General features: G+C 42.2%; 1 protein-coding gene across 3 annotated transcripts in view; it reads right to left on the reverse strand.

The window, feature by feature from the left end:
• Positions 1 to 26,310, reverse strand: part of Alpk3 (alpha kinase 3) — a 50,049-nt gene that overhangs the window by 14,932 nt on the left and 8,807 nt on the right. For all 3 annotated transcript variants that reach the window (XM_076851293.2, XM_076851292.2, XM_076851294.2), the window contains 3 exons: positions 25,316 to 25,437; positions 15,064 to 15,181; positions 13,195 to 14,458 (listed from right to left, as the gene is read on the reverse strand). In XM_076851293.2, the coding sequence (XP_076707408.2) occupies positions 13,195 to 14,458; positions 15,064 to 15,181; positions 25,316 to 25,437 (1,504 nt within the window). The remainder of the gene's footprint in view (positions 1 to 13,194; positions 14,459 to 15,063; positions 15,182 to 25,315; positions 25,438 to 26,310) is intronic.

The following is a 26,310-nucleotide window of genomic DNA, read 5'->3' on the forward strand; positions in this document are numbered from 1 at the left end:
TTCTTCTCTGCCCTAGATAGACTTATGAATGAAGTAGGAATCTGCTAAAGTGTGTTCTGACAATGCCTCAAAGACAGCATCCACCAGGGACTCTGGGCTCATGGAATAACATGATAACCATCCAAACAGAGTTAATGGAACCATGAATGGCATCTATATCAAGAAATCAACAAAACATTATAATGTTACCTTTAGAACACCTACTATTTGCAGAGCATTATGCTAGCCCCTTATGTGTTATACATAGGACCTTACTCTGCATAATGATGGGAAATTCTTCTTCTTCTTCTTCTTCTTTTTTTGGTGCCAGGGATTGAACCCAGGGACACTTAACCACTGAGTCACATTTCCAGCTCTTTTTTACATTTTATTTTGAGACAGGGTCTTGTTAAGTTGCTTATGGCCTTGCTAAATTGTTGAGGGAGGCCTCCAACTTGGTATCCTCCTCATAGGCATGTGCCACCATGCTCAGCCACAATGAGAAATTCTTATGAGAATTATTCCCATTTTAGAGATGAGAAGAATGATGGTCAAAGAAGGGATGTGATTTGTCCATTTTTAGATAGTTAGTGGCAGAGTTTAGATCAAAAGGCAGGTATATCTAGTTCCAAACCCCCCGTTTTCTTTGCTGTTATACCATAGTGCCACACATTTAAACATAATTAAGGGCTGGGCATGGCAGGGTGGGGTGTCACACCTGTAATCCCAGCAACTCAGAAGGCTAAGACAGGATCCCAACTTCAAGACCAGCCTGGGCAATTTAGCAAGAGCCTGCCTCAAATAAAATGTAAATAGGGCTATAGATGTAGCTCAGGCCTAGCATGAACGAGACTCTGGATTCAATCCTCAGTATTACCAATATAAATAAATAAGTAAATAAATAAATAAAATTAAGAACTTACTGCCTAAATGTTGATATAAGTCAGTAACTTGCCTCTTTTCCTCCTGGATACCACCAATACTAACAATAACAAAGTAAACAAGAAAAGACTAAAGCAAACTTTTCTGTCAGTGAAACTAGAAGCAAATAAAACCTATAGTGTCAAAAAAAAAAAAACCAAAAAAAAAAAAAAAACAAGGATAAGGCCGTCAAAAGCAAATACATGTAGACACTGGTAGGCTGAGGAGGAACCAAAGCTACGGGGGCGGGGAGCACTAGAGAAGCCATTCAATGGGTGAACTGTGAAACAGAATATGCCAGCAAAAACACGCACACCGCAGAGGAGGGACTCTCCCTGAGGTGATAAACCCACGAGCTCCATGAACACAGCTGTAGGATTCTGGAGGACTGGGTGGGAGCTGAGCAGAAGACATGGGGACAGTGTCCAGCAGAGACAGGGTCAGGGGAGTGGAATGGCCCTGTGGCAGCAGATCTCAGAAAAATATACTCCAGAAGAAAACTGAAATATACTCCAGAAGAAACCTGAAAATTGCTAAGCTAAGAAATCTGGTTTTGAACATACAAGGACTTAAAGAATATCTCATTCCCATGAGCAAACATGATCAAGGAAGCAAAAGAGCTGAAGGAAAGCACTAAATTATTCATATTATATTACATAAAGCCAAGACTAAAGCCAAGCTGAACTGGGCCCAATGGTGCACACCTGTAATCCCAGAGACTTGGGAGGCTGAGGCAGAAGGAACTCCAATTTGAGGCCAGCCTCAGCAACTTAATGAGACCTTGTCTCAAAATAAAAAAAATAAAAAGGACTGGGGGTGTAGCTCAGTGGTAGAGCACCCCTAGGTTCAATCTCCAGTACCACAAAAAATAAAATAAAAGGCCAGGAATGAGATATTACTAAAAGCTGAGAATCCAAGTAACAGAAATATAGGATATTTAACTATATAAACATATAGAAATAAAATCTTTGGCTACTATAAGATAGAAGATGAACAGGGAAAATGGGGAGAACATATAAACACTGTGTTATTGCTCATGTAAAAAAATTAGTAGATACTGACTGAACAGATCAAAGAATTAACTTTATTACATAAAATTCAAATTATAAATTAAATCACTACATACAAGTGTTTTTAATTTCAAGCCACACACAAAGCAGACAGATCACATTAATGAAAGACTTTTTAAAAATATATGTAACATATATTTAAATTAGTTCCTTTACTAAATATAGAATTTTGAATGAATTTTCCCATATTTATATGTGGGAAAAATTAGTTTTCTAAATATCAGGAATAAGTTTGACTAAAGAATTTTAATAGAAATCCTCTTCCAACTTCTCCAACAAGGAAGATACTAACAGACAAAAATGCCTTAGAGCCAACAAGTAGTAACACATGGGGACCTTCTTTTAACGTGTGACTTTTAGGACCTATGAATTTACAAAGAAAGTACTGACTTGGTTCACAAGCCTACTATCTGCTGCTAGCAACACTCCTACTTAAAACCGCCTCCACTTCACTCCTGCTTACCCATGCAGCCATATCAGTCCCTTGAGCCTATGTCCCTTTACCTCAAAATTCATTCCCTCTGTTTCCACTGCCAACTGCCTCGTTCAAGCTGCCCACATGGCGGCTGTGACTGGACTACTGGACAGCCTCCTAATTTGGCAGCCAGGACGCTAATCTTTGCCTCTGGTAAACTCCCCCCCCCCCCCCCCCTCCCGGCAACGCAGCCTAGTGATCTTTCTGTAGTACAAATTGGACTTTGGCACTCCCCTGCTTAAAAACCTTTCAGTGGGGGCAGGGGATGTGGCTCAGTGGTAGAGCTCTTGCCTGGCATGATGAGGCCCTGGGTTCAAGTCCTAGCACTGCAAAATAAAAACAAGCAAACAAATAACAATAACAAAAAATGTCTCAGCATCTTACCAGCACTTATAGGACAAAGCCTAAGAGCCCTAGCCTAAAAGAGCAAAAGGTTAAAAATACTCTCCATTAGCCAGGGTGTGGGGAAACAGGCTGTGTGGCACAGGTTCTATAGATAGCAATGTGGCGTTATTTATTAAAATTAAAAATACTTATGGTCTTTGGGGCTAGGACTGTAGCTAGGTGGTAGAGCACTTGCCTGGAACATGTGAGAAACTGGGTTCAATCATCAACACCGCATAAAATAAATAAATAAAATAAAGGTATTGTGTCCACCTACAACTAAAAATATATTTTAAAAAGGGGGTGGGTGGGCTGGGGTAGAGTGCCCTTGGATTCAATCCCTAGGACTGTAAAAATAAATAAAATAAAGCAAGGTGCAGAAAAGAGAGTACAGCATTCAATCTTTGTCTAGAAAACATACCAGTACACATATACATTTGTAAATGCAAAGAAAATAGCTCTGGAAGGATACCCAAGGAACTAACTTCAGGAGGAGGTGGATAAAGGAGAGATGTAATGTTCTTTATACACCTTTTTCTACTTTTAAATTTTTATGCCATACACATGGCACATATTCAACAAAAACTCAATTAAAAATGAAAACAAGTAAGGGAATAAACTCTTGTGTGATGAATAAGACCTATTCTTTAGTAACGATCCCAGACCTCCCTCTCTAGGTTCATCTCTAGGGTCCCTCCACCTGACACTAAGTAACCGTACTGGTGCTATTTTGTAACTACTTTGCTCTTTCTCTGTCAGACATTTTCATACTTCTCTTTGCCCAGCTGGAGAAGATCCATTTAAGATTGTGAAGATTTCATTTAAGTTTATTCTTTTCCTTGAAGATTTTTCAAGATTATTCCTCAACCTCAAATAGCATTACTGGCTTCCTAACCTAAATATTCATAGCACATGTAACCAATTCCATCATTAAACCCTCATTCTGTGTGGTAGTTATTTGTCTCATGTATACGTCACCTGCTAATCTGGGAACTCTATCCCTCTGCACAGGGACCAACACAGGCCAGAGTCAGATTTATAGATCAACAAATATCTGATGGATGACTGAATTCTTTCAGTACACTTCTACAAGGGCTGAGCCCTCTACACACTAGGGGATGCATGTGTGTGTGTGTGTGTGTGTATGTGTGTTTGTGTGTGTGTACACATCTACAGTGCATTTCTGAAAAACAAAAATTATGTGAGCAGAGTGAACCTAGCTGGTTTTAGGAAAGTTTTTTTCACTACAAATAACATTATTAGGTCTTATTTGCTGTCATGTCTTTCCCTCTTGGCTCTTAAATTCTCAGGGATTAGGGTTCCTAATCCTAGTCTGATTCAATATTGCATCCTTCACAGCCCTGAGTACATACAGGGTTCACAGGAATGAACAACTGAATAACTAGTCTGGCTGGTAACCTGCAAGAGGCATGACCCCGGAGCACTGACTTTGGGGGACAGGAGTAAAAGCTAGGAGCTTAACAGGCATGGGGCAGGGCAGTGTCAAGACCTGAAGCCAGGCCTAGGGCTGCTACTGGGTTTTATTATATTAAATGTTTGGGAGAAATCCCCAGTGAAACCTTCTGGTCCTGAAGATTTTTTTTGCTGGAAATTTATACTTCAAATTCAATGTATTTAATACTTATATGATTATTCAAATTATCAATTTTATTTTTACATCAGTTTTGGTAGTTTGTAATTTTTTTTAAAGAATTGGTCTATTTCATCTAAATTGTTGAATTTATGTGCATTTTTCATAGACTTTTATCACTCCCTTAAAATTTTTTTTTGTAGTTGTAGATAAACAGAATGCCTTTATTTTATTTGTTTATTTTTATGTGGTGCTGAGAATCGAACCCAGTGCCTCACGCATGCTAGGCAAGCACTCTGCCACTGAGCTATAGCCCCAGCCCTTATTACCCTTTTAATGTTCACAAGATCTGTAGTGGTATCCTCTCTTACATTCTTAATATTGGTATTTTGTGTCTCCTCTCTTGTTTTATGAGTCTTGCTAGAAGTATATAAATATTACCAATCTTTTCAAATAACCAACTTTGGGTTTAATTTATTTCCTCTCATTTGTCTTTTATTTCCTTTCTTCTGCTTCTTTGGGGTTCATTCTGTTCTTTCTTAGTTTTTTAAAATATTTTTTAGTTGAAGATGGACATAAATAATACCTTTATTTTATTTATTTTTTAGTTATAGGTGGACACACAATATCTTTATTTCATTTTTATGTGATGCTCAGTAGTGCTTCATGCATGCTAGGAGAGCACTCTACCACTGAGCCACAACCCTAGCCCTTATTTATTTATTTTTGTGAGGTGCTGAGGATTGAACCCATTACCTCCCACATGCTAGGCAAGTGCTCTACCACTGAGCTACACCCCCAGCCCTCTTTTCTAGTTTTCTAAGGTAGGAGCTTAGGTAACTGATTTTGGACCTTTCTTCTTTTCTAATATAAATCTTTAATGCTATAAAATTTCCTCAAAACATTGATTAAGCAGCATTCCAAACTTTTATATTTTCATTTTTCATTCAATTCAAAATGTTTCCCAATTGCCCTTAAAATTTTCTCCTTGAGCTGGACATGGTAATGCACATCCGTAACCCCAGCCACTTGGGAGGCTGAGGCAGGAGGATTCCAAATTTGAGAGCAGCCTGGGAAACTAACAGAGATTCTGTCTCAAAATAAAATAGAGGGATGGGTATGTAGCACAATGGTAGAGAATCCCTGGGTTCAATCCCCAGTACTACAACAACAGAAATAAAACCAAAAACATTCCTCTTTGAACCCATAAAACTATTTTCTTTAATTTAAAAGTATTTGGAGATTTTCCTATTATTTTTCTGTCATTAATTTCTAGTTTAATTCCATTTTGGTCAGAGAACATATTTTCTATTATTTGAATTATTTCACATTTGTTAAGGTTTGTTTTATGATTCAGGATATGATCTATTTGGTGAATTTTTATATGCACTTGAAAAGAATTAGTATTCTATAAATGTCTATTAGCTCCAGTTGATTGACAGTGCTATTCAGTTCTTTTATATTCTTTCTAATTTTCTATCTATATATCTATGAATTAATGAGAGAGGAGTGTTAAAGTTTCCAACTGTCTATTTCTCCTTTCAGTTCTACCAGTTTTTGTTTCATATATTTTGAAGCTATATTGTTAGATACATACCCATTTTCATTATTATGCTTTCTTGAATAAGTCAATTTATTGTTTTGTATTTGTTATCTGTGTTAGTTAGCTTTTAATTACTATAAAAATAGTTGAGAAAACCATCTATTATTTTATTAGAAAATCAACTAGTTATTTGCTTTGCTTTGATGTCTTTGCTTGATAATAATACGGCCACTCCAACTTTTGTTTGCTTAGTATTTACAGAAAGTATATAATTCTATTATTTTACTTTAAAAAATAATTTTAGTTTTAGATGGACATAATACATAGATGGACATAATATCTTTATTTTATTTTTATATTTGTATGTGTTTCTAAGGATCAAACCCAGTGCCTCACACATGCTAGGCAAGAGCTCTACAACCGAGCTATAATCCTAGCCTTATTATTTTACCTTTAATTACCTATATCATTATATTTGAAATGAATTTCTTGTATGAAGGGTTGGGAATGTTTTATTTATTAATTTTTATTCATACTGGGACCCTGAATTACATCCTCAACTCTTTTTTATTTTTAATTTGAGACAGGGTCTCACTACATTGCTTATGGCCTTGCTAAACTACTGCAGCTGACCTTGGACTTGCAATCCTCCTGTTACAGCCTCTGAAGTTGCTGGGATTACAGGTGTGTGCCACTGCACCCAGCTAGGGAATGTTTTTTGATTCAGTCTCATAATCTCTTGTCTTTTAATTGTTGTATTTATACCATATACAGTTAGCATTTAATTATTTACATGTTTTAATTATTTACATAGTTGTAGATGGACACAATACCTTTATTTTTATTTATTTTTATGTGGTTCTGAGGATCAAACCTCGTGCCTCACACCTACTAGGCAAGCAGTAAGTCAATTTATTATTTGTTTTGTATTCGTTATCTGTGTTAGTTAGCTTTCCATTACTATAAAAAAATAGTTGAGAAAAATCAACTTATTAAAAAGAAAAAATTAAGGGTTGGGGTTGTAACTTAGCGGTAGAGCACTTGCCTTACCCATATGAGGTACCACATAAAAATAAATAAATAAAATAAAGATACTGTGTCCATCTACAACTAAAAAAATTTCTTTTTTAGTTTATTTTTGCTCAGTTTTGAAGAATTCAGTCCGTGGTCAGTTGGCCCTGTTGCTTTTGGGCCTGCAGCAAGGCAGTGTATCACGGCAGGGAGCATGTGATGAAATAAAGTTGTTCACTTCATGGCAGCCAGGAAGTAAAAGAGAAAGGGAGGAAGGGGTTGGGGTCCAATGTCCCTTTCAAGGGCATGCCCCCAATGACTGGAAGACCCCAACTAGTCCCCCCCTCTTAAAGTTTTACCACCTCCCAATAATGCCACATTGGGACTTTTTACCTTTCACACATGTGCCTTTTGGGACTTTTAAGATCCAAACTACAGAATTCCCTGTTTTTCCTTCCAGTTTCCCCTCTCTTGACTTCTTTTAGATTATATGAATTTTTGGAGGAGCGAGTACTGGGGCACTCAACCACTGAGCCACATCACCAGTCCTATTTTGTATTTTATTTTGAGACAGGGTCTCACTGAGTTACTTAGCACCTCACTAAATTGCTGAGGCTGGCTTTGAACTTGTGATCCTTCTGCCTCAGCCTCTGGAGCTGCTGGGATTATGGGCATGTGCCATGCGCTCAGCTTGTTTTTTAATATTCTACTTTCACATATATTGTGCTTTTTACTCTTGTAGGGTGTTTTAGTTGATGCTCTAGGAATCACAATATACATACTTAACTTGCACAATCTGTTTACTGTCAATATTTGACCACTTTAAATGACATGTAGTAATCTCACCACCATAAAGGACTTCTTACCCTCTCCCTCTTTATGTTGTAGTTAACTCATATATTCACATATATTAAAAACTCCAGCAGACAATGCTATAGTTTCTAGCTTCAAACATATTTTAAATTTTTTTAGTTGTAGATGGACACAACATCTTTATTCATTTACTTATTTGTATGTGGTACTGAGGATTGAACCCAGTTTATAGCTTCAAACATATTTTAAAGAATTCAAGAGGAAAAGGCTAATCTATCATATTTACCATTTCTGTTCCTCTTCCTTCATTCTTTTTTAAAAACATTTAAAAAATTTTTTAGTTGTAGAAGGACACAATACCTTTATTTTTATTTATTTTTATGTGGTTCTGAGGATCAAACCTAGTGCCTCATACTTGATAGGCAAGCATTCTACCACTGACCCACAATCCCAGACCTCTTCCTCCATTCTTCATTTTGCAAGTTTCCTTCTAAAATCAGTTCTTTTTGTTGTTGGTGGTGGTGGTATCAGGGATTGAACCGAGGGGCACTTAACCACTGAGCTACATCACCAGCCAGCACTCTTTTCACTTTTATTTTGAGTCAGGGTCTCATTAAGTTGCTTAGGGCCTCTCACTAAGTTGCTGAGGCTGGCCTCAAACTTGCAATTCTGTCTCAGCCACTTGGGTCACTGAGGTTACAGGTGTGTGCCACCACACCTGGCTCAGTTCCCTTCTTAAACATTTACTTTAGCAATTCTTCTAAAGTAAATGAGATCTGCTGCTGGTGTATTCTCTTAATTTTTTCTTTATCTGAGAATGACTTTATTTTGCCTTCAATACTTCAAGATATTTATGTTAAATATAGAATTATAGGTAAGTCTTTTTCTTCCAGCATTTAAAAGATGTTGTTCCTCTTTTTTTTTTTTAATTTTCTAATTGTAGACGGACACAATATCTCCATTTATTTATTCATATGCAGTGCTGAGGATCGAACCCAGTGCTTCATACATGCAAGGCAAGCACTCTACTACTGAGCTACGGCCCCAGCCCTGTTCCTCTTCCTTGTGAACTCATTGTCTCATATGAGAAATTGCAGCCATTCAAATCATTGTTTCTCTTCTTTGTTATTTTTTCTGGCTAATTTAAATATTTTTTCCAGCAATTCAATTGTTTCTGGATGAGGAACTATGCAGGCTTATCCTATTTGAGGTTTTATTGAACTTCTTGATCTATAGGTTCATGTTTTTTGCCAAATTAGGAAAGTTTTCAGCCATTACTTCTTCACATATTTTTTTAAAATTCTGTACCATGCTCTTTCTCCTCTCCTGGTTATTTAATGACATTTTTTTTTTAAAGAAAGAGTGAGAGAAAGTAAGAGATTGGGAGAGAGAGAGAGAGAGAATTTTAATATTTATTTTTTAGTATTTGGAGGACACAACATCTTTGTCTGTATGTGGTGCTGAGGATCGAACCCGGGCCGCACGCATGCCGGGCGAGCGCGCTACCGCTTGAGCCACATCCCCAGCCCTGTATTTAATGACATTTTGATTTTACATCCTAGGTCTCTGAGGCTCTGTTCATTTATTTTTCTAATTTTTCTCTCTGTTGTTCAGAAATAACTTATTTCTTTTTCTATAATTTCAAGTTAATTAGCCATTTATATGTATTTATATTTTGAGACAGGGTCTCACTAAGTTGTTGAGGTTGGCCTTGAACTTTCGATCCTCCTGCCTCAACTTCCCAAATAGCTGGGATTACAAGTGTGTACCACTGTGCCCAGCTCTTTTATTTCTTTGTATCTTTCCATTCATTTCCAATGTTCACCCTTACTTGTCATATGTTTACTATAATAATTCTTAAGTCAGATAATTCCAATATATCTATGTCTTCTTGGTACTGGCATTCTTTGATTGTCTCTCCCATGAAAATGAGATTTTCTTCATATGCCAAGTAATTATGGTTACATCCTGGACATTTTGAGTATTATAAGACTCTGGTTATTGTTTAAATCCTATGGAGAATGTTCATATTTTTGTCTTAGCAGGCAATCTACCTGGTTGTGTTCAGGCTGCAACCCTATGAGGTTGTAGTTTTAAAGTCATTCCCAATTTCAAAGTCTTTCCAGTGCTATTTGGATCTTTCCTCTGTGTGTGCCACCCAGTTGGCAGTCTGGAACTTGGATAAGGATCTGTTAGTTCCATTCTCAATGTTTTTGATATGTTGTTCAGAATCAGATCCTTGTATGACCAGCTTTGGAAATGAGCCCAGAAATTTGTAAAGAGCTTATAAACTCAGAGGTCATTAATGACTCTCAGAGGTCATTTTCCCAAGTTTCTCCCTCTCCATGATCTCCTCGATACTTTATAGATCCCTAGGGCTTCTCTTTTCAATCCTCTGGCCAAATAGCTGGGGCTCCATTTACCCCACTCTGCCACATACTTTCACATACGAGCCTTGCCCTGGACCAAGAACAAGACAACAGGGTTTCATCCCACCCTCTTAGGCCCAGAGCTTCTCTGAACGAAGAGGAAGATTCTTCTCCTTCAAAGTTTTAGGCATCTATGGCCTCTGCTGCTACTACTGTCCTTACTGGAAGATCCCTTTCCCATTCATCAAGCCTAGTCTAGAGGGTTTCTCTAGACTCTCTGTCCATATTGATGCTTACCTAGGGTTTCGGATTGCAGTAAGACCAGGCCAGGAAATGCCAGAACAGGGAAATTAAGGTAAACACTGCTGATTCAATCAATGGTATTTGTGTGTATGTGGTGCTTGGGATCAAACCCAGAGCCTTGAATATGCCAGGCAAGTACTCTAACACTGAGCTATGCCCCAGCCTTTTTTCTTTTTTCCTTTCTTTCTTTTCTCTTTTTCTTTTCTTCTTCTGCTTTTTCTTTTTTTTTCTTTCTTTTTTTTTTTTTTTTTAAGAAAGGGTCTCACTATGTAGCCCAGCAGGTCTCAAATTCCTGGGCTGAGGTGATCCTACTACCTCAGCTTCCAGAGGAGCTGGGACTACAGCCACATGCCACCACACACAGCTTTGGCAGGACTTTAAATTCTGGACTCCTCCAATCGATCACTATTATTTGCTTTTCAAAATTATCAAATAACTGTACCATGCATTTTGCCTAAATTTTTACCTTCATTCAATGAGATGTTCAGGGGAAAGTGTGAGAATTGTAGCTGCCATAACCATAGTAAATAATTTAATTTTTCATTCCTGGAATTCTAGCTGGCTTATTTTCTTTTTTGCAGTATTGAGGGTTGAACCTATGGTCTTGCTCATGGTAGGCAAGTAATCTACCTCTGAGTTGTATCCCCTGCTCTTTTAATATTTTGAGACAAGGTCTAAGTAGTTGCTCACGCTGGCCTCAAACTTCCAATCCTCCTGTCTTAGTCTCCTAGCTGAGATTACAAGCATAAACTATCATATCTGGCTACTTTGTATAGTTAATAGTTTCCAGTCTTGATTTTTTACCCTCTTGAATATAGAAGTAGAGTTTTAGATTTTTTGTTTTGTTTTCTTTTTTCTTTTCTTTTTTTTTTTTTTTCAGAACTTGAGACTGAACCCAAGGCCTCAGCTTGCACATGCTAGGCAAATACTCTACTGCTGAACTACATCCCCAGCCCTTTCTATTTTTTATTTTGAAATAGGGTCTCACTAAAATGCCAAGACTGGCCTGGATTGCAATCCTCCTGCCTCAGCCTCCCAAGTAGCTAGGTTTACACACCAGTACCCCATATTACCTGAGACCAAGCACAAAGAGTCAAGTAAGCAATAGAGTCCAGAGCCCAGTCCGAGGTCCTTGAGGTTTTTCCCCATGCCAAAGCCCTTTGAAATAACTGTTTCCACAGTCTGACCTTAGCATCCACTGAAATAAAGCCATGGCCCTGGTCACCCTTGAACATGGGCTCTCCTTAACCTCCACCAAGCACTCTTTTCCCTTTGCTCTCCCAGAGGTGCTGTATCAGCTTGTCCCTCGTGTATTTACTGTTTCAAGAAACCATCTGTCCTCTGTCCACACACTTGTGAAACACTACTGCCCAATCTTCTTCCTGTTCTTCAGAAAGCCTCTATTTCCCCAGCCCAGGAATCCTGCTTCCTCTACCCTTAGAAAAAGTCTATCTTAGTTCCTGCCAAAATCAGAAGCTATCTCCACTTAGGATTGCCAGATTTAGTAAAAAGAATTACAGGACACCCAATTAAATCAGAATTTCATATAAGCAATCGATAATTTCTTATTATAAATATGTCCCTGCACGCCTATAATCCCAGCTACTGGCTCAGTGGTTAAGCTCCCTGGGTTCAATCCCTGGTATCAAGAAATTAAATTTAAAAAGTAACTAAATTTTTAAAATTAAAAAAAAAAAGGCTGGGGACAGAGCTCAGTGGTAGAGCGCTTGCCTAGCATGCATGAAGCCCTAGGTTCCCTTCCTAGTACCACTAACCAAACAAATAGATAAATATGTTCTATCTATTTTATCTACTTCAACATCACTCTTGAAACTCATAAGAACTATTGTCTTCTTCCTATCATGCTGTACAACACCCACTCCCTAAACCCCTGGGAAATCCTGCCCACCCTCTGCCCCTGAAACATAAAACCATGAACCCTACTGTTAATCTTATCAGCCCTGCTCTTCCAGTTCCTTAGTGTCTAGACCCATTTGCCTCTGCCCTTAACAAATGGACACCCCAATATCCCTGCACCTCACACAAAACCTCCTCTTTTCTCTGTTGTCTACCTTCTCCACCAGAAACTGATGGTACTCTTATTCCCAGAATATTAATATTTTATACCAACTGCTATTTATTTAGTTCTTAATGTGTCAGGCTAAGCACCTCAGTTCTCACAACAGCCCTATGAAGTTCGTATTGTTAATATTATTTTATGACGGGCCCAATATCACAAGTTAGTAAGGTAGTTTGGTATATACCCGACTCTAAAGCCTTACATAAGCCCAGATTAAACTAGCATGTCCTAGACATTCAGTATGTTTAAAAATGTAATGAGCATTCAGGTTGAGACCTGCCAATGGACACTCCACCACACTCTTGCTGCTCAGTCCCCCAACCCATGGAGTGTGGGGGGCACCTCTCCACTGGCCCATTCCTCCCCCAGAGAACGTCTTCCTTTCCTCTTCTGAGGCACAGTCCCCTTGGCTGTGAACTCCCCCATCTCAGAAGAGAAAGACACAGTCAAGCTGTGCTTGCCTACATGTCTGGCAAGTGGAGTGGCTGAGCAAGGTTCATGCCTATGGTCCCCTGCTCCTGGCTGGCACTCCCTTGCCTCCCCACCCCCTTCTATAAATAGTCCACTGCTCACTGGCTGCCAAGCTGTTACGGCAAGAGTTTCCATGAGGTCAGCTTCCCAGAGCAGCCTCCAAGTACCCAACACCCACACTCACCTCTCCTGGAGTCCTGTGGCCTGCTCGCCCCTGCAAGGGGCTGTCCCGAGTGCCATGTCTCCGGCGGGCAGGGGGTGTTGGCACGGGGGCAGAAGCCTGAGACGGGGCCTTCCCTAATTTCTGGGCCTCATGTTCTGGAGCTTGACCCGAAGAAGAAATGGGCTTGCTGTCAGGGATGGGATCGCCTTTGGGCTTTGGAGGGGCAAATCTCTTCCTGTTGAAAGGCCGAGCTGGCTGGGGAGCCAAGGAGGGTGTAGGCTGGCCAGAGGTGGCAGGTGCCCCCTCACCTCTTGCCTTGATGGGTACCTTCCCCAAGGGACTGTTTCCAGATGTCTTGACATTTGGGGGTGGGGACTCCTCCTCCCCCTGAGGCCCGATAGCTCGAGAGTTCTCCATGTACATGTCCTTCAGGGAGAAGTACACCTGCTGGTCTGCACTTGGGGCTGGGACAGGGGCTGGGGGCTGGGAACGGATTAGGGCAGAGGCATCCTGGGCCTTGTCTTGAGTGCCCACAGTAGAGGCTGGCTGCCTGGTGCTATCTGTTCCAGAAGACTCAGGTCCCTGTGCCACCCTGCCTCTAGGATGGGTCTGAACCTCCTCCATGTCCATGGGACCCTGTGTCCCGCAAGGACCAGGCTTGTTTGAGTTGGAGACAGAGTTTTCTGAAGAGCGGTGGCTTCTGGCTGCCTTCTCTATTTCTGGCTTCTGCCGATCTGGCTTAGATTTCTCATCTTTTCTTTTCTTCTTGGCCCCAGACTCTTTTTGGGGGGCTCTCTGAGGCCCCAGCTCCATGGCCTCACAGATGTATGTCAGCAAGCCATGCTCCCCATCCTCCCCGTTCTCGGGGGCAGGCTCCCCATTGGTGGGCACCTCTCCAGGAGCAAAACTGTTGATCAGACCCAGACCAGGGTGCTCAGATTCACTTTCTCCTTCCTGCCAAGCTGCCGAGGTCCCATCTTCAGCCTTCCTGGTTGGGGCTGAGGACACTGGCACTTCAGCCCCGCTCAGTCGCCGCTTTCGCTGGAAGCGGTCAGGGCTGAGCTTGCGCAGGGTGTCTGCCTCGTCTGCAGCATCCTTCCCATGCTTCCAGCTCTGCTCAATCTCCCGCAATTTGGCTGCAGCCTTGCGCTTCAACTTGGCAAACCAGCGCTGGTGGATCTTGTACTCTGTCATGGTGCCCACTTCCAGGACCCCTGAGCAGGACACAATGCCCTTGGAGTTCCGGGCAGAGGCCTGGTAGATGGCAGCATCTTCTTCTCGACACCTAGAAGTAGGAGCATGAGGTGCCACCCCCCACCCTGGAGGTGACAGCCCCCCGCCCCCCGGGCTCCCCATAGCCAGAATCTTCCAGAGCTGAGCATGCGCCCCCTCCCCATCACCAGACGGGCCCTGAGTGCCACATCCCATCTCAGATGTCACCACAACCCTCACCCTCTGTTAGAATTGAAGGAACTGAGGCCACGAGAAGGTGGCAGCTGACCAAGTTCATGCTGTCCCAGGAGGGATTAGATTAGACTTGGGGCTCAGGAGAGCTCCCTTCAGAAGCAGGTGACCAGCGCAGCCCCTTGTGAAGTAACGATGATAGAGTTGCTTTTTTTGGCTGCTGACCTCATGGAAAATGTGGGTCAGGATCTCCTCTGGTTGCACTCAGCTCTGTGACTGTCAGAAATACTCCCACCCTGGCCTTAGGGGATCCTGGCCACTGGCAGGCAAACAGTTATCCAGGTGGTTCAACTCAGTGGCAGACCTGCCTCTCGTTTCAGATAGTGCCTGGGTACCTCCACCCAGCCTGCTCCATCTCTGAGGGCACAATCCAGGTGCAGGACCCTTAGGAGGGCAGAGAGTGCAGAACAGGCCACTCTCCCTCACCTGTACAGCTGCAGTGTGTGACGGTTACCCTGATGAGTGATCTCATATTTTGGCAAACCACAGTATCGGTCCAGTTCTATGTCATCCTTGTACCAAGTCACCTCTGGTTCTGGGTATCCTGAGAAGGAAGCAGATTGGGTTGCAGGAAGGTGAGTTCCAAAATAGTGGGAGGAGAGAAAAGGAAGCCAGGATTTCCCCAGAGCACCTGAAAAGCATTGGACAGGACCACCTGCCTCAGGCCTTCTGGAAGCACAGGGCCCTTTGTGTGACTCAGCTTATTTTTAGAAATTAGAAAAAATTGTGAGAGCTGAAAACATTTACACTTCCAGCTAAAAGGGAAATATGGAGGAGAAACTTCCTAGCTTAATGTAGAAATGGGAGTGAAGAATTTCCAAAAATCGTTGACTGGTAGAAATGAGCTCTCTTTCTATGTGGCCCATTTTACCTCCTCAATTGTAGTAAGGGCTTCATCCTCAGAGGTCTCCCCAAAATTCCACTACTACCATCAATGCCAAGAGCCCTCCTCTTTTCATTACAAGTTCCTGGGCTACATTATTTGACAACACAACTAAAACATCCATCTGTCCATCCATTCATTCATTCATTCATCACCCATCTATACACCCATCCACACCTATCTACCCACTCAGTCACTATAGTGAGACTGACTAAGGTGTCTACCCAGCCCCTCTTTTCTGGAGACTCCCAACTACTCACAGAGAAGAGATCCCAACTATTACAGTTAAATGTTTCTTGCCCGCCTGGCCACAGCTGATCAGCCCAGTAGTAGACATCAAAAGAACTAATTGAATCCAATCCTTTGACCTAGGATTTGAGAAACAGGACCAAGAAACAGTCTACCATTGTGTCTAGAAATATATCTCAAAGGGGCAAAGTAGTTATGCTTTGCTACATGAACTAAGAAGTAGATAAAGCTGGTCTGCAGTGTGATGGGAAAATGAAATTGACATTCAGGATAGAATCAGAGCTTCCAAAAACTGCTTCCAAATACTGGTTCCATTCCTTGTCTGCACACAGTCTGACCAGTGAATTCTGCTTTATTTCTTGAGCTACCTCCAACTGATTAGCATCACTTGTTAGAAATCAAAGACTCCTAACATTCATTTACTTAAACACACACAGCATGTAAGTCAGGGACTCTGTTCTCAGGGAATTTATCTTCCTTTAGAAAAGATATGTGCCCATGCACGGGAGCAGTGTACCTGGCACCTGCATGTGCTCTGCCTTCCCTACTGTCTGTGGACAAACCACACTTTCGTCAAGAGCAGACCCTCGCTGGACTCCACCTCCTCTGGTCAATCAAGGCCATCTCTCCAACAATTGTTCCTGCTCTCTCCTGCATCATCCAATTTTTTTTTTTATTACATCATTCCTGTCCACATACAAGCCTGCTAAAGTGTTGTCCTTCTTTAAAAAGAACTTCCTTTCTTCCCACAACTTTCTTAGTGCCTGCCCCCATTTCTCTGCTTTCTCCTTTACAGCAAAAGTATTTTTAAAAGGTCAGCCTGGGCAATTTAGAAAAATCCTGTCTCAAAATAAAAAATGAAAAGGGCTGTGGGGCTGGGGGTGTAGCTCAGTGGTAGAGCAATTGCCTAACATGTGTAAGGCACTGGGTTTGATTCTCAGCACCACATAAAAATAAATAAAGGTATTATGTCCATCTACAACTAAAAAAGTGTTTTTTAATAAAAAAAGGGCTGTGGATATAGCCATTATGTAGGCATAAGAATTGGCCATCATATTCAGTAATGCCAAGTGGGTGACCTTGGCAGGAGTAATTCTGATGCAGTGATGAGTGAAAAGCCTGGTTGGAAGAGGGGAGTGAAGATAGCAAGTATAGACAAATTTTTATTTCTTTTTCTGCAGTACAGGCTTGAACCCAGGGGTGCTCTACCATTGAGCTACACCCCCAGCCCTTTTTTATTTTGTATTTTATTTTTCACTAAGCTGCTTAGGACCTCACTAAATTGCCCAGGCTGGCCTTGAATTTGTGATCCTCCTGCCTCAGCCTCCCAAGCTGCTGGGAATTATAGGCATGAGCCACTGCACCCAACTGATCCTTTTTCATTCCTTTCTTTTGCTCACATATACTCCCTTAGAAATCACATCAGCCCTCCCTTCAGAATAGATCCCAAGTATGATCACCTTGCCACTCCCCACCCAGCCTCAGTGTGGTCCATATCACCATCATCTCCACTTGGATATCTGCAATAACTCAGCTGATCTCACCACTCCCATCCTGACCTCTTTTCAGCTCATTCTTGGCACAACAGCCAGAATAAGCCTTTTGAAATAGAGTCAGCTCATGGCATACCTCTGCTCAAAACCTGACAGCTCCTGTCTCACCCAAGCTCTCCTGGTAAGGGCCCGGGTGCTGCAGTAGCCTCATTTCCTACCACACCCCAGTCATGTGGTCCCACTGTTCACCTAACATACCACAAAAGCATCACAACTGAATTCCCACGGGTCTCTGTTCTTCTGTTACCTCCTCATAGAGGCCTTCCTTATGCCCTGGGCAAAATATGCCTCCTCTAGAATTTCCTATCCACCCCCAACTTTTTTTTGTCAGTACTGGGGATTGATATTATGATAGTATTCATATTCTTCTGAGATACCTCCCTAGTCCTTTTTATTTTTATTTTAAAATAAGATCTTGCCAAGTTTCCCAGGTTAGCGTTGAACTTGCAAACAACCTGCCTCAGCCTCCCAAGTAACTGGAATTATAGGCATGCACACTGCACACAGCTCTGATCCTGGTTAATGTTTATTTATCTTCAAAGAATACATTGCTACCTGATATACACTATGAGTTTGTTAGGTTATGAGCATCCTGCCCAGCACTGTTTCCCATCCCCTGTGGAATATCAGCTCTGTGACAGCAGGGATTTATCTGTGTTATTCACCACTGTGTCCCCAGTTCCTAGAATAGCACCTGATATGGAATCAACACTCATTAAATATTTATAGATGAATACATAAGCACCATACAAAGAGCTCAGGGTGCAGGGAAGGGAGCAATCAACTCGAGCTGGGAAATCAGGGAAGGCTTTTGGAGTAAGTGGCATTTGAATTAGACTTGAAGAAAAGGCAGAATTTCAGAAAATTTGGGTTTAGCCCCTCCAATCAGTTCTAACACCATCTGTACTTCTCCTTCATAGCTAATCATAATATTGTAATAGACTATTTCCTTGTCTCTTTCTCCTGCTAGTCTCAGATCCCATGTGGGCAGGAATTTAGCCTGGTTAACCTAACATGGTACCTGGGACATAGTAGCTATTTACTTAAACCTGTTTGATGAGTGAGTAAATGAGTAAGAAAATGAGTGAGCAAACAAGAAGTGGATGGGAAGGGCATGCTTGACAAAAACCCAACAGCAACAGTGTGAGAGGGAAAGCAAAGGGCACTCTGGGGAACTGTGTACAGGAGCAGGGAGCAAGGGAGGCAAGGCTGCAGCTGGCTCCACCAGGATAAACTTCAGGCAGCCCTGGCTGTAAAGTGAGCCCCATGTTTCCACTGTGGTTAAAGCCCCTGGTTACATCACTCTTTCTCTCTGTGTATGTGTGTGTGTGTGTGTGTGTGTGTGTGTGTTTGTGTGTGTGTGGCCAGGGCCAGCACGGTGTCCTCACCATCCCGTGAAATGATCTCATCCCTGCAAGGGCCCAGCTCAGTCTCCCTGCCCCCATGACCTGCCCAGCACGCCTCAGCCTCCAGGGCATCTGAGTCCAGAGAAGCTGGGGGAGGGAAGAGGGGCGGGGCAAGGAGAGGGATGTTGAGTGGACTGCACAGCCCCATGGGCCCCATGGCTGGGTCCTCAGCCCCCATGCCACCCTCTTGTGCCTCTACACAAAGTGCAGGTCAACAGCTTAGGGCTTCATAGGACTTAGGACTTGGAAGCAAATTTATTTGGGAGAAAATACTGCCTTGTCCCATCTATATTGTAAAATAAACAAAAGCAGGAGGGGTCTGGGTGCTTTGCGCCCAGCTGCTCACACATGCATGCTTTCACATGTGTGCTTATAGGAAGGTGCTTACACACACATTTGGCTCTGGGCTGCAGTACCATGTTGGTTCCTGAGCATGTGGCCCTCCCTCTGCCCTTTCCCACTCCATGATCTCTGTTTCACAGCCAGCAGGTTTGACTGGGGAAGCCAACTTAGAGATCTGCAGTCTCACCCCAATGGATCCTGGTTAAGAGAAGCTCAAGATTCAGAAGAAAAAAAGGAAATGAAAATTTAAAGTTTTCAAAGAACTTTCAAATACATAATTTCATTTGGACCTCAGAATAACTCTGTGCAAAAAACTGTTCACATTTACTGAAGACTTACTGTATGCCAGATACTGAGATGAATGCTTTTCACGTGTACAGGACTTTTTTTTTTTTTTTAAACCCAAGAGCTACATCTCTAGCTCTTTTTAAAATTTTAAATGTTGAGACAGGGTCCTGCTAAATTATGCCAAGGCTGGCCTTGAACTTGCAATCCTCCTGCCTCAGCCTCCTGGGTGGCTGGGATTATAGGTGTGTATTTAAAGGACTGGCTCTTTTTGTGTATTATCATCGAATTCTTACAAAAATTCAATGAGGAATACGCTGTTACAAACCCTCAATTTAAGGAAGAGAAAATCAAGGCTCACAAAATTAAGACTCCTGTCCCAAGTCATCTGGCTAGTAAGCAAAAGAGCCAGAATTCAAATCTCTCTCTGCTATAAAATGGCAGGTGTTTTAATCCCTACTTTACAGAAAAGGGAAAGGAGGCTCAGAGAAGTTAAGTAATGTGCAGGGTCACACGGCAGCATGTGACATAGCCCCAGGTTTCCTTTTTCTTTTTCCAGTGCCCTTTCCAATAGGCATTCTTAGACCAACATATGAGTTTTTGCTCACAACAGCCATAGTAAACATGTTTCTCTAAAAAAGACTTATTCTGGAACTTCGGTTCTTTCTAAAGGCTCAGTCCCTCCATCCAGCCTGCCTATGGCTGATGCTTCCTCATCCCACTCCAACATACATGTACTCACATGCACTTGCACACATATCCCAACATAGAACCATAGAGGGTTGAGGAGAGCGGAGGAGGGAAGCCACCATACCAGACCAAGATGGGCAGGCTCAGTGAAGATAGCGGCACTCCAGTCAAGGGTGGTGACAGAGACCTCTTTCCTAATCTGCCTCATAAAACTCAGGCAACCTGAGTTCATTCTTATCATCATTGTTTTTTGCTTGTTTTTGGTTTTAGTGCTGGGAATTGAACCCAGGGGTACTTTACCACTGAATTATATCCCCAGCCCTTTTTATTTTGTATTTTGAGACAGAGTCTCTCTAAATTACCCAGGTTAGCCTCAAACTTGGAATCCTCCTGCCTTAGACTACCCGAGTTTCTGGGATTATAAAGCATATGCTATCCTCTCCCAGCATAACCTGAGATTTTGGATGTATGTGGGGACAGGTAAAAGGAAAGTGAAACAATGGACTAAGGGATGGATATGAAAGATAGCCAGAACCTTAGAAACCGTAGACTCAATTGGTAGTAACTTAGATCTTAGCAGGCAGGTGCTCCAGAGCAGAAGGCCCTGGCTGGTGGTCACAAGATATAGGTATAAAAGTTTTCTCCTGGCCAGGTGTGATGGCACATGCCTGTAATCCCAGCTACTCAGCACAGCTGAGATAAGGACATTGAAAGTTTGAGGCCAGCCTGGGTAATTTAGCAAGGCCCTGTCTCAAAATTTAAAAAGGGTTAGGGATATAGGTCAGTTGTAGGGTGCTTGCCTAGCATACATAAGGCCTTGGGTTTGATCCCCAAATGAAATGAATGAATAAATAAATTATTTATTTATTTATTGGATTGGACTTGAAACAGGAAAAACTTAGTTCCATAATGACATTGGGAGTTTTCAATATAATGACCAAGATTATATATGCCAGTATGTATGCCAGATGAATTTCTGGCATCTCCACACTTCTCTCAGAGTTCATGACTTCAAAGGGCAGGAAAGAAGGGGGAGTCATGCCTGATGCTTGCTCCTCTTGAGTGGTCCCCAGACACCGGAGCAGCTGCTGTTATCACAGCAACCCAAGCCACAGCTGAGGTAAACAGACAATGTGGAAAGTAGAGAAGATACTGATTATGACATCAGCATAAGTTAAGGTTCACTGTGGTCATCTAGCAAATATATACTGAACGTTTTCTTTGTACCGGGTCCAGAGAGGCACGAAGTGACAGGGGATGACCTGTCCTTGCAGATCTCATGATCTTCTTGGAAACAGAAGTGTGAACAAGCTGTGCCATGGAGCAGGGGCTCCCCTGGAAGTGCTGGAATGACTGTCCAGGGGATCAGCCTTTGAGCTGAACCTTAAAGGAGAAGAAGAATTTGCCAGGCAAAGAAGCAGTAGGCTCCTAGGTTAAAAGGCAGAATGGGCCTGGTATGGTTGTCCATGGCTATAATCCCAGTGTCTCAGGAGGCTGAGGCAGGAGAATTACAAGTTAGAGATCAGCCTTGGCAACTTAGTGAGATCTTCAGCAACCTAGCAAGATCTTGTCTCAAAATAAAATAAAAAAATTTAAAAGGACAGGGTTTTTAGCTCAGTGAGTGATAAAGCACCCCTGGGATAAGTCCCTAGTGCCAAAAACAAAAAACAAAACAAAACAAAAACAGAGGAAATCTCCCAGAAAGTAGAACAAAAGACAGATGAAAGGAGAGAGGATAAGAAAACAGAACAAGGGCTGGGGGTATAATTCTTTGGTAGAGCACTTGTCCAGCATTTTCTACCCCAGCAGTGTAATAATAATAATAATAATAATAATAATAATAATAATAATATTAAAAAATAAAATAATAAGAAGAGAGTAAGTCCACCGGAGCAGATATCCAAAGAGAAGCAAGAATAGAGAAATAAGGAGTAAGAAATCAACATCAAGGGGCTGGGGATGTAGTTCAATGGTAGAGTGCCTGCATAGCACATGCAAGTCCCTAGATTCCATCTCCAACACCACCAAAAAATAAACAAATAAAAGGAAATCAACATATTCAACATCAAAACAATCCCACATTTCCAAGAACTAAAGGCTCTCAGTTTCTGACTAAAAGCATCCAAGTGTGTTGCAGGATGAAAAGACCCATATCAAAATACATCATTATGAAATATCATAACACTCTTACAAGTTTCCAGAAAGAGAAAACAGTCACATGCAAAGAATTAGGAGCAAACTGTCTTTCTACTTTGAGCAGCAACATTGGAAGCAAGAGGATAAGAGGGTAGTGTCTAAAATTCTGAAGGAAAAGTATCTTCAACTTAGAATTCTATAGCCAGCCAAACTTTCAACCAAGCATAAAGTAGTAAAAGAAACATTTTTTACAGAAAGTCCAACATTTACTTCCCATGTACTATTTCTAGGAAACTACTCAAACCAGAATGTAATCAAGAAAGAGAAAAATGTAGCTCAGCAGTAGAGCACTTGCCTAGCACATGTGAGGCCTGGATTCGATCCTCAGCACCACATAAAAATAAATAAATAAAATAAAGTTATAAAAAAAAGAAAAAAAAGCTCTTAGGGGCTGGGGTTGTAGCTCGGTAGTAGAGCGCTTGCCTAGCATATGTGAGGCCCTGGGTTCTGTCCTCAGCACCATATAAAAAGATAAGTAAATAAATAAAAATAAAGGTTTTGTGTCAATCTACAACTAATATGTATATTAAGAAGTATAAGAAAAATTAGCTGCTGGGCATGTGGGCATGCACCTACCCTGGAGTTTGAACCCAACCTAAGAACATAGTGAGGCCACATATCCTCCTACCATCAAATAAAAAAACCTGGGACTTGTGATGTGCACCATAACCCAGCTACTCAGGAGCCTGAGACAGAAGGATCACAAATTCAAGGCCAACCTCAGCAACTTAGTGAGACCATGTCCCCCCCCAAATAAAAAGGATGGGGGTTAATGGGGGTATAGCTCAGTTGGTAGAGTGCTTGCCTTGCATGCACAAGGCCCCGGGTTCAATCCCAGCACCACCAAAAAAAAAAAAAAAAAAAAGGAAGGATGGTGGGGATTTAGCTCAGTAGTAAAGTGTCTTTGGATTCAAGCCCCAGTACCAAAAAGCAAAAACCAAAAGAAAAATAAAACATTAGAAACACCAAAAAACTAAACAAATAAAAAACTAAGGAAAGCACTAACTTCAGGAAAAACAGAGAAAATATAATCACCTACAGTATGATTATAGTCTACAATGTATACATAATTATTATGTTATGTATACATGCTCATATATTGTATATACAATGTATATAATCATTGGCAGTGTGATTATAACATAGTACACTATTATAGTATAACATTATGTACTACAATATTCAGTTATGACTCATAGCACAAAGGTATAATAAGGGAAACAGTAAATATTGATTTAAGCAAAAATCACATTATAACTATATGGAAGAGATAAAAAGGGAAATAGAGAAAATGAAGATATAAAAGATAATTTCTGGCAGGGTGCAATGTCTTACTCTTATAGTCCCAGCTACTCAGGAGGCTGAGGGGTAGGAGGACCCACAAGTTTGAATCCAACCTGGCAAACTGGCAAGATCCTGTCTCAAAATAAAATTTTAAAAAGAGCTGGGGACAGAGCTTACTGGTAGAGTATCCCTGGGTACAATTCCCAGTACCACAAAAAAAAAAAAAAAAAAAAAAAAAAAGACTCAAGAGTTAGAAGTATTTACTTATTACTTAGCACTGTGGAAATGTATACAGGCTGCAAAAGACCACTAAAAGCTACAAACGGTTGCTTCTGGGAAGACAAATCGGCGGAAGGCATGAACTGTTATGGTAATGTATTTTAGTATAATTTGAACTACATGCATGCATTAATTTGATAAAATTTAATTTTCTTCAAAAATAGGGATTATCAACATCCTAAATAAAGAAGAAACCACAGAGTGGTGAAAGAACCGGATTATTCTAGAAAACTGTTAGTGCTGAAGTGGCAAGGAAATGCAGGTGTGGACACTGCAGAGAAAAAGCAGGACCTCCTCCTCACCAGTCCTGTGGAACTAGACAGGTCACCCAGGCAGTTTTCAACTCTGCAAAACTGGACTAATAATAGCACTTACTTCACAGGGTTTTGCAAGGTTTCAATGACAATGGAAACAAACATTGCAAAATGCACTGTGCTGAGCCCAGGTAGGGGACACAGGTAACTCTGTCCCTCGAGCAGTGTTCTCAGCCTGGTGCTGCAGGGTTCTAGGGAAGGCAGAGAACTGTCTATGGGAATCCCAATCCCAAAGAAGCTGTTTAGCTGGGTGGGGTAGATGAATGCCCCAGAATCAGGAAATGTCACAGCTGGAAATCACCCATGCCCTTGACTAACTGAGAAAATAGGCTCTCAAAGGAAGCTGGGATAGGGACCCTTGACCTGGTGGCTGTGTAGCTGGGAGGGGTAGAGACCCATGGAGGTGGATATTCTGCAGGCCCTTGAGGCAGGTCAGTCCCTGCAACTAGGCTGTGCTTTGGTGAGGAGAGGGAATGACTCCTGGAGCCAACTTCCCAGTGCTCCCAGCTCCCATTCTCCCCTTCTAAGGGTATCACTCTGCTTCCTAGTTTGCCAAAATTACTCCAAATTCTACCATGGAGCTCAGTGAAATACAAACAACCCTAGTCTTAATTCCTAATACTTGCATAGTACTTACTTGTATGCCAGGTACTGTTCCAAATGCTTTGCAGGTATTAACTCAGTTTTACAATCCTATGAAATTCATTGTATTATTGTTCCCACTTTACAGGCAACTAAGAAGTGATACAAGCTACTTAATACCATATTCTACAAAGGAGCTGAGCCAGGATTCCAAGTCAGGCAGTTTGCCTCTAGGATCTGAAATCAGAATTACCACATCATTGCCTCTCAGGCTTGATACTTGCAAGCCACAAACTACTCAACTGTGAAAATGGGGCATTCAGAGAGATGGCTTCAAAGATCAACTCATCAGGGATGTAAGTATGCCTGAGGGTGAGGAAACTTTACTGAGGACAGATTTTGAAGAATAACAGTGTATATATGGGACTCCAGAAGGGGAGGAGAAAGGGACACTTGCCCACACAGAGATCAAACTGGAGACAAAGCTGGAAAGCAAATGTCAACTTGCACAGTTTTGTACACATGACCCATCACCCCGCCACACCTGTCCCCCCAGCCACCCTGGACCCTGCTCCATGCAGAGGCCTTGGCATGGACCATAGACAGTCTCATTACCTGTGACAATGCAGGTGAACCTGACGTCGCTGTCCTCGGACACAGCCCGGGACTTGAGTGTGGTTTCGAATAGTGGCTGGGTCTCCTCTGTGAGCTGAGCAATGATGGAGCAGAAGGTGCTCCTAGGAAAGGCAAAGAGCTGTTCAGAGCGGCCCTCCCCCAGGAAACTTACCATAGCCTGAACTTGTCCAGGACAGCTTAAATCTTACCATGTCTGTCTGTCATCCTATGGCCAAAGCTCCAGCCCTTTTTTTCTTCAAGGAAGCCTGGGCCTCTTGGCCAGGTGGGGTAGGGATGGTACCAAGGTGTTGGATGGAATTTTGACCCACACCCATCACAACAGGCAGGCTGCTGCCCATAGGCTCCTGGTCCCCAAACAGGGCCTTGGACCAGCACTGGAAAGCCAGGGGTGAGTCTCCTGCTCCATCCCTGGACACCACATGCTGAAGTGAAAACAGGGCTGGCAAATCCAGGACCAACCAGCAGGGCTGCCAAGCCAAACAGACCCACTCCTGCAAAAGCCAGGGACTCTTAGTGCCCCTGTGATGATCCATCTCCCAGAATTCAGGGTCACCCATGGGCTTACTGAGTCCAGAACAAACTCACCAACACTGCTCAAGGCTTATGGTCCACTCTTTCCTGGACACAGGAAGCAAACCAAACCACAGTGCCAACCCCTTTCATGGGCCAGCAGACACAGTGCGTTCCCAGGCATGAAGCGCAACCACATAGACAGGTGGTGTGGTGCTCAAGCTGTGCCCAGCCCCCCTCCCCCTCCCAGGCACACACTCTCTGTGAGCAGCAGGGACAATGAGGGGAAAGAGTGGGCAGAGCAGGAGGAACTGTGGAGGAAGACAAACATTCAAAGGTGCCTTTTTCCAGGTCTCGGAGAAAGAGGTGGTCCCCCAAGGGCAACAGTCATCTGTCTATGACTCTCCATCAGGGGTGGAGTGAGTTTATGGGAGCACAAGCAACCTAAGTACTTTTCAGGGAGG

The sequence above is a fragment of the Callospermophilus lateralis genome, chromosome 3 (assembly GCF_048772815.1).
Source record: "Callospermophilus lateralis isolate mCalLat2 chromosome 3, mCalLat2.hap1, whole genome shotgun sequence".
In the NCBI taxonomy this organism is placed as follows: Eukaryota; Metazoa; Chordata; class Mammalia; order Rodentia; family Sciuridae; genus Callospermophilus; species Callospermophilus lateralis.